The 8,340-nt window shown below is 56.2% G+C and overlaps 1 protein-coding gene across 8 annotated transcripts in view; it reads right to left on the bottom strand.

Annotated features, from left to right (window-relative positions):
- Positions 1–8,340, bottom strand: part of vps13d (vacuolar protein sorting 13 homolog D) — a 107,854-nt gene that overhangs the window by 7,060 nt on the left and 92,454 nt on the right. For all 8 annotated transcript variants that reach the window (XM_075475433.1, XM_075475434.1, XM_075475438.1 and 5 more), the window contains 6 exons: positions 2,426–2,575; positions 1,422–1,571; positions 1,246–1,342; positions 989–1,137; positions 698–832; positions 271–438 (listed from right to left, as the gene is read on the bottom strand). In XM_075475433.1, coding sequence (XP_075331548.1) covers positions 271–438; positions 698–832; positions 989–1,137; positions 1,246–1,342; positions 1,422–1,571; positions 2,426–2,575 — 849 coding nt within the window. The remainder of the gene's footprint in view (positions 1–270; positions 439–697; positions 833–988; positions 1,138–1,245; positions 1,343–1,421; positions 1,572–2,425; positions 2,576–8,340) is intronic.

Here is an 8,340-nt window from a genome sequence, read left to right as displayed (position 1 = left end):
GTTTTCAGTGCAATCTGTTGGTTTTCTTAGCTAGGAAATTGTTTTTGAATTGGCTCTATATGAACGAATTGGATTATTTTATGAATTATGATTATTATTAATTAATTGAATTCCAATTGGCTTGAATTGGACTTACTATCTAAGTGCCTTGAGATGACATTTGTTGTATTTGGCGCTATATAAATAAAAATGAATTGAATTGAATTGAATTGAATTACCCAGAATACAGAGGGGGCACATTACCCAGAATACACAGGGCTATGATCATACCTTGGCTGCAGAGTTGGACACACCATGGGTTACATTGCGGATGAGACCACCCACATTGCCATACTTGATGAGCTCAGACACGCCCTCAGTGACATCATTGAGGAGGCCCATGGGGTTACCCAGGAAGTCCACAGAGCCCAGGATCTGAGCTGCCTGGCTCATGAGCTCCTGCAGACAGAAACCAGCAACACCAGACACATGATGGAAATGAAAGCTAAAACTTAACAAGGAAATCTGCTTCTCCACATCCTACAGCTGCTCCTGTCTGCACCGTCCTCAGGACACACCAGCTGTAGTCTTTTACCACTGCTTCAGACTCATTCCTGATGTAAAAGTGCAAAGTGAATCCTGTGACAGCAGCAGAACTTCCACACAGGAGCTGTGTGCTAACCCTGACCCTGACCCTAACCCTAACCCTAACCCTGACCTCTCTGAAGTGCTTCAGGATGTCGTTGATGATGATCTCCTGGGTCTCGTATGGGTGCACTCTGGTGAACGGGTACATGTTGATGACAGCATCTTCAAAGCGAACCAGAGGGAAACCAAGAGTGCCTTTCAGAGCCTGTCGGAAGAGAGAAGCATCCATATGAGGTACAGATAAGGGAACAGGCTGCACCTGCTCAGCTCAGCTCCTTTCTGTACGTCCAGCTAACACTGTGCTCTCCATCAAAGCTGGTGTCGCTGTATCATCTGAGGGAAGACGCATTGCATGAGGTACCTTGAGGTCTGGTGGCAGCTTGTGGGAGGTGAGGACGCTGAGTTTGACCTGAGGGAGGCTGATCTTCAGGTTCTCAAAGTAGTAACGTTTGGGAGCTCCCGTTTCCTCACTGGGCCTCTCGTGCAGGCTTTCATCCAGCTTCTCCAGCTCTGTGTTCAGGACAACCAGGATTTATTCTCTTACCTCTGGGCTTACTTCACACACACCACCGGCTTATTCATAGCAGCACACACAGATTAAGAGGAGGTCAGACCCACCAGCCTCTGCTTCTCCATAGCCAAAGAAGCTGAGCAGTTTGAGCAGCAGTTTCTCCTCGATGATGACCGTGAAGCGCCGGGCCGTCACCATCAGGTGCTGTGAACACATCAGGCCTCCATCATCAGTCCTCTGAGACACTCCACTCACACTGTGTGCTGTGTGCACGGACGCTCACCTTAAAGAGGTCTGTGAGCATCAGGTTGCTGGGAACTTTGACCGAGTTGACCTGCAGGGCCGCTCCGCTGTCGTTCACACTGCTGTCCCCGGAGCTGGGAGTCACGCACAGCATCACCGGCAGGGTGGTGCCCAGCAGCTGGTTGTCCACCTGGGAATCAGCACACAGCCACAGTTTACAGCCCAGTACAGACTGGCTGTTATCAGCAGAGTTCAACCAGGTGCCACCAGGTGCCATCAGGTGCCACCAGGTGCCACCAGGTGCCACCAGGTGCCACCAGGTGCCATCAGGTGCCACCAGGTGCCACCAGGTGCCACCAGGTGCCACCAGGTGCCATCAGGTGCCACCAGGTGCCACCAGGTGCCACCAGGTGCCATCAGGTGCCACCAGGTGCCACCAGGTGCCACCAGGTGCCATCAGGTGCCATCAGGTGCCACCAGGTGCCACCAGGTGCCATCAGGTGCCACCAGGTGCCATCAGGTGCCATCAGGTGCCATCAGGTGCCATCAGGTGCCACCAGGTGCCACCAGGTGCCACCAGGTGCCACCAGGTGCCACCAGGTGCCATCAGGTGCCACCAGGTGCCACCAGGTGCCACCAGGTGCCATCAGGTGCCACCAGGTGCCACCAGGTGCCACCAGGTGCCACCAGGTGCCATCAGGTGCCACCAGGTGCGTACTCCTGGTGGCACAGGCTGCAGTAAGCTGGCAAATGTGGTCTGCACACTGAAAATACAGCATAATGAAAGCTTATTGTTATTGATCTGAGGTGTTAGCTAAAAAGTTGTTGCTGAGATCTGCTTCCCCAGTGCTGGCCTCCCCTATGAGCAGCATGAGCAGCTGCAGACACATGAGCCCTTGTTAACATGGGAGCCTAAATGAAAATCAGTTTGTCTGGCACATGCCAGACAACAGTGCATCTCTGCACTCTGCTGTGTGTTCATGTGAAGCCTCTGGAACTCATTCTGTGGAGATATGTCAGAAGAATGAACGTGAGTGCGCTCACCTGGATGTTCTGAATGCTCAGCTCCAGCACCTCGTTGGCTGCAGTGCGAGTGAAGTGAACATCAACACCAGACAGTGTAGTGAAAACAAGCTCCTCAGGAACCTTGTTGACCAAAGACACACCCAGACCCTCCTCCAAGCTGACCAGCACCTGTCCAGGAGCACACACATCACGTCACAAGATGGAGGGCACTGTTTTTCTGAAGACGTGGAGGTGACCAGTAGGATCTGCTTAGAAGTCAGCTGATGAGGTCTGGCAGCACACACTCAGCAGGAGGGGCCGAGATGCTACCATCATGACTGAGGACAGCTGGGTGTCTGACAGCTGGGTGTCTGACAGCTGGGTGTCTGACAGCTGGGTGTCTGTACCTGGGTGTCTGACAGCTGGGTGACTGACAGCTGGGTGTCTGACAGCTGGGTGTCTGTACCTGGGTGTCTGTACCTGGGTGTCTGACAGCTGGGTGTCTGACAGCTGGGTGTCTGTAGCTGGGTGTCTGTAGCTGGGTGTCTGTAGCTGGGTGTCTGTAGCTGGGTGTCTGTAGCTGGGTGTCTGACAGCTGGGTGACTGTAGCTGGGTGTCTGACAGCTGGGTGACTGACAGCTGGGTGACTGTAGCTGGGTGTCTGACAGCTGGGTGTCTGACAGCTGGGTGTCTGTAGCTGGGTGTCTGACAGCTGGGTGTCTGACAGCTGGGTGTCTGACAGCTGGGTGACTGACAGCTGGGTGTCTGTAGCTGGGTGTCTGTAGCTGGGTGTCTGTAGCTGGGTGTCTGTAGCTGGGTGTCTGACAGCTGGGTGTCTGACAGCTGGGTGTCTGACAGCTGGGTGACTGACAGCTGGGTGTCTGACAGCTGGGTGTCTGTAGCTGGGTGTCTGACAGCTGGGTGACTGTAGTTGGGTGTCTGTAGCTGGGTGTCTGTAGCTGGGTGTCTGACAGCTGGGTGTCTGACAGCTGGGTGTCTGTAGCTGGGTGACTGTAGCTGGGTGTCTTTAGCTGGGTGTCTGACAGCTGGGTGTCTGACAGTTGGGCGTCTGTAGCTGGGTGTCTGACAGCTGGGTGTCTGTAGCTGGGTGTCTGACAGCTGGGTGTCTGTAGCTGGGTGTCTGTAGCTGGGTGTCTGTAGCTGGGTGTCTGTAGCTGGGTGTCTGACAGCTGGGTGTCTGACAGCTGGGTGTCTGTAGCTGGGTGTCTGTAGCTGGGTGTCTGACAGCTGGGTGTCTGACAGCTGGGTGTCTGACAGTTGGGCGTCTGTAGCTGGGTGTCTGACAGCTGGGTGTCTGTAGCTGGGTGTCTGACAGCTGGGTGTCTGACAGCTGGGTGTCTGTAGCTGGGTGTCTGTAGCTGGGTGTCTGTAGCTGGGTGTCTGTAGCTGGGTGTCTGACAGTTGGGCGTCTGTAGCTGGGTGTCTGACAGCTGGGTGTCTGACAGCTGGGTGTCTGTAGCTGGGTGTCTGTAGCTGGGTGTCTGTAGCTGGGTGTCTGTAGCTGGGTGTCTGTAGCTGGGTGACTGTAGTTGGGTGTCTGTAGCTGGGTGTCTGACAGCTGGGTGTCTGTACCTGGGTGTCTGACAGCTGGGTGTCTGTACCTGGGTGTCTGACAGCTGGGTGACTGACAGCTGGGTGTCTGACAGCTGGGTGACTGTAGTTGGGTGTCTGTAGCTGGGTGTCTGACAGCTGGGTGTCTGACAGCTGGGTGTCTGTACCTGGGTGTCTGTACCTGGGTGTCTGACAGCTGGGTGTCTGACAGCTGGGTGACTGTAGTTGGGTGTCTGTAGCTGGGTGTCTGTAGCTGGGTGTCTGTACCTGGGTGTCTGTACCTGGGTGTCTGACAGCTGGGTGTCTGACAGCTGGGTGACTGTAGTTGGGTGTCTGTAGCTGGGTGTCTGACAGCTGGGTGTCTGACAGATGGCGTCTGTAGCTGGGTGTCTGTAGCTGGGTGTCTGACAGCTGGGTGTCTGTAGCTGGGTGTCTGAAAGCTGGGTGACTGTAGCTGGGTGTCTGACAGCTGGGTGTCTGTAGCTGGGTGTCTGACAGCTGGGTGTCTGTAGCTGGGCGTCTGAAGCTGGGCGTCTGACAGCTGGGTGACTGACAGCTGGGTGACTGACAGCTGGGTGACTGTAGCTGGGTGTCTGTAGCTGGGTGTCTGTAGCTGGGTGTCTGACAGCTGGGTGTCTGACAGCTGGGTGTCTGTAGCTGGGTGTCTGTAGCTGGGTGTCTGACAGTTGGGAGTCTGTAGCTGGGTGACTGTAGTTGGGTGTCTGTAGCTGGGTGTCTGACAGCTGGGTGTCTGTAGCTGGGTGTCTGTAGCTGGGTGTCTGACAGCTGGGTGTCTGTAGCTGGGTGACTGACAGCTGGGTGTCTGTAGCTGGGTGACTGACAGCTGGGTGTCTGTAGCTGGGTGACTGTAGTTGGGTGTCTGACAGCTGGGTGTCTGTAGCTGGGTGTCTGACAGCTGGGTGTCTGACAGCTGGGTGTCTGTAGCTGGGTGTCTGACAGCTGGGTGTCTGTAGCTGGGTGTCTGACAGCTGGGTGTCTGTAGCTGGGTGTCTGTAGCTGGGTGTCTGACAGCTGGGTGTCTGACAGCTGGGTGTCTGACAGCTGGGTGTCTGTAGCTGGGTGTCTGACAGCTGGGTGTCTGTAGTTGGGTGTCTGACAGCTGGGTGTCTGACAGCTGGGTGTCTGACAGCTGGGTGTCTGTAGCTGGGTGTCTGACAGCTGGGTGTCTGTAGCTGGGTGTCTGACAGCTGGGTGTCTGACAGCTGGGTGTCTGTAGTTGGGTGTCTGTAGCTGGGTGTCTGTAGTTGGGTGTCTGTAGCTGGGCATCTGACAGCTGGGCATCTATATCTGGGTGTCTGTAGCTGGGTGTCTGTAGCTGGGTGTCTGTAGCTGGGTGTCTGTAGCTGGGCGTCTGTAGCTGGGCGTCTGTAGCTGGGTGTCTGACAGCTGGGTGTCTGTAGCTGGGTGTCTGTAGCTGGGTGACTGTAGCTGGGTGACTGTAGCTGGGAGTCTGTAGCTGGGTGTCTGTAGCTGGGTGTCTGACAGCTGGGTGTCTGACAGCTGGTTGTCTGTAGCTGGGTGACTGTAGTTGGGTGTCTGACAGCTGGGTGACTGTAGCTGGGTGTCTGTAGTTGGGTGTCTGACAGCTGGGTGTCTGTAGCTGGGTGTCTGTAGCTGGGTGTCTGACAGCTGGGTGTCTGACAGCTGGCGTCTGTAGCTGGGTGTCTGACAGCTGGCGTCTGTAGCTGGGTGTCTGTAGCTGGGTGTCTGACAGCTGGGTGTCTGTAGCTGGGTGTCTGACAGCTGGGTGTCTGTAGCTGGGTGTCTGTAGCTGGGTGTCTGACAGCTGGGTGTCTGACAGCTGGGTGTCTGTAGTTGGGTGTCTGTAGCTGGGTGTCTGTAGTTGGGTGTCTGTAGCTGGGCATCTGACAGCTGGGTGTCTGTAGCTGGGTGTCTGTAGCTGGGTGTCTGACAGCTGGGTGTCTGTAGCTGGGTGTCTGTAGCTGGGTGTCTGTAGTTGGGTGTCTGACAGTTGGGGGTCTGTAGCTGGGCATCTGTATCTGGGTGTCTGTAGCTGGGTGTCTGTAGCTGGGTGACTGTAGTTGGGTGTCTGTAGCTGGGCGTCTGTAGCTGGGTGTCTGACAGCTGGGTGTCTGACAGCTGGGTGTCTGTAGCTGGGTGTCTGTAGCTGGGTGACTGTAGCTGGGAGTCTGTAGCTGGGTGTCTGTAGCTGGGTGTCTGACAGCTGGGTGTCTGACAGCTGGTTGTCTGTAGCTGGGTGACTGTAGTTGGGTGTCTGACAGCTGGGTGACTGTAGCTGGGTGTCTGTAGTTGGGTGTCTGACAGCTGGGTGTCTGTAGCTGGGTGTCTGTAGCTGGGTGTCTGACAGCTGGGTGTCTGACAGCTGGCGTCTGTAGCTGGGTGTCTGTAGCTGGGTGTCTGACAGCTGGCGTCTGTAGCTGGGTGTCTGTAGCTGGGTGTCTGTAGCTGGGTGTCTGACAGCTGGGTGTCTGTAGCTGGGTGTCTGTAGTTGGGTGTCTGTAGTTGGTCGTCTGACAGCTGGGCGTCTGTAGCTGGGTGTCTGACAGCTGGGTGTCTGTAGCTGGGTGTCTGACAGCTGGGTGTCTGTAGCTGGGTGACTGTAGCTGGGAGTCTGTAGCTGGGTGTCTGTAGCTGGGTGTCTGACAGCTGGGTGTCTGACAGCTGGTTGTCTGTAGCTGGGTGACTGTAGTTGGGTGTCTGTAGCTGGGTGACTGTAGTTGGGTGTCTGACAGCTGGGTGTCTGACAGCTGGGTGTCTGACAGCTGGGTGTCTGTAGCTGGGTGTCTGTAGCTGGGTGTCTGACAGTTGGGTGTCTGACAGCTGGGTGACTGTAGCTGGGTGACTGTAGCTGGGTGTCTGACAGCTGGGTGTTTGTAGCTGGGTGTCTGACAGCTGGGTGTCTGACAGCTGGGTGTCTGTAGCTGGGTGACTGTAGCTGGGTGTCTGTAGCTGGGTGACTGTAGCTGGGTGTCTGTAGTTGGGTGTCTGTAGCTGGGTGTCTGACAGCTGGGTGTCTGTAGCTGGGTGTCTGTAGTTGGGTGTCTGACAGCTGGGTGTCTGACAGTTGGGGGTCTGTAGCTGGGCGTCTGTAGCTGGGTGTCTGTAGCTGGGTGTCTGTAGCTGGGTGACTGTAGTTGGGTGTCTGTAGCTGGGCGTCTGTAGCTGGGTGTCTGACAGCTGGGTGTCTGTAGCTGGGTATCTGACAGCTGGGTGTCTGTAGCTGGGTGTCTGACAGCTGGGTGTCTGTAGCTGGGTGTCTGTAGCTGGGTGTCTGACAGCTGGCGTCTGTAGCTGGGTGTCTGTAGCTGGGTGTCTGACAGCTGGGTGTCTGTAGCTGGGTGTCTGACAGCTGGGTGTCTGTAGTTGGGTGTCTGTAGTTGGTCGTCTGACAGCTGGGCGTCTGTAGCTGGGTGTCTGTAGCTGGGTGTCTGTACCTGGGTGTCTGTAGCTGGGCGACTGTAGCTGGGCGTCTGTAGCTGGGTGTCTGTAGCTGGGTGTCTGTACCTGGGTTTCTGTAGCTGGGTGACTGTAGCTGGGCGTCTGTAGCTGGGTGTCTGTAGCTGGGTGTCTGTACCTGGGTGTCTGTAGCTGGGTGACTGTAGCTGGGTGTCTGACAGCTGGGTGTCTGTAGTTGGGTGTCTGACAGCTGGGTGTCTGACAGCTGGGTGTCTGACAGCTGGGTGTCTGACAGTTGGGTGACTGACAGCTGGGTGACTGTAGCTGGGTGTCTGACAGCTGGGTGTCTGACAGCTGGGTGTCTGTAGCTGGGTGACTGTAGCTGGGTGTCTGTAGCTGGGTGACTGTAGCTGGGTGTCTGTAGCTGGGTGACTGTAGTTGGGTGTCTGACAGCTGGGTGTCTGTAGCTGGGTGTCTGACAGCTGGGTGTCTGTAGCTGGGTGTCTGTAGCTGGGTGTCTGACAGTTGGGTGTCTGTAGCTGGGTGACTGTAGCTGGGTGTCTGACAGCTGGGCGACTGTAGCTGGGTGTCTGTAGCTGGGTGACTGTAGTTGGGTGTCTGACAGCTGGGTGTCTGTAGCTGGGTGTCTGACAGCTGGGTGTCTGTAGCTGGGTGTCTGTAGCTGGGTGTCTGACAGTTGGGTGTCTGTAGCTGGGTGACTGTAGCTGGGTGTCTGACAGCTGGGCGTCTGTAGCTGGGTGACTGTAGCTGGGTGTCTGACAGCTGGGCGTCTGTAGCTGGGTGTCTGTAGCTGGGCGTCTGACAGCTGGGTGTCTGTAGCTGGGTGTCTGACAGCTGGGTGTCTGTAGCTGGGTGTCTGACAGCTGGGTGTCTGTAGCTGGGTGTCTGTAGCTGGGTGTCTGTAGCTGGGCGTCCGTAGCTGGGTGTCTGTAGCTGGGTGTCTGACAGCTGGGCGTCTGTAG

Source organism: Odontesthes bonariensis, chromosome 10 (assembly GCF_027942865.1).
Source record: "Odontesthes bonariensis isolate fOdoBon6 chromosome 10, fOdoBon6.hap1, whole genome shotgun sequence".
Classification (NCBI taxonomy): domain Eukaryota; kingdom Metazoa; phylum Chordata; class Actinopteri; order Atheriniformes; family Atherinopsidae; genus Odontesthes; species Odontesthes bonariensis.
This window is presented reverse-complemented; position numbering and strand designations above follow the sequence as displayed.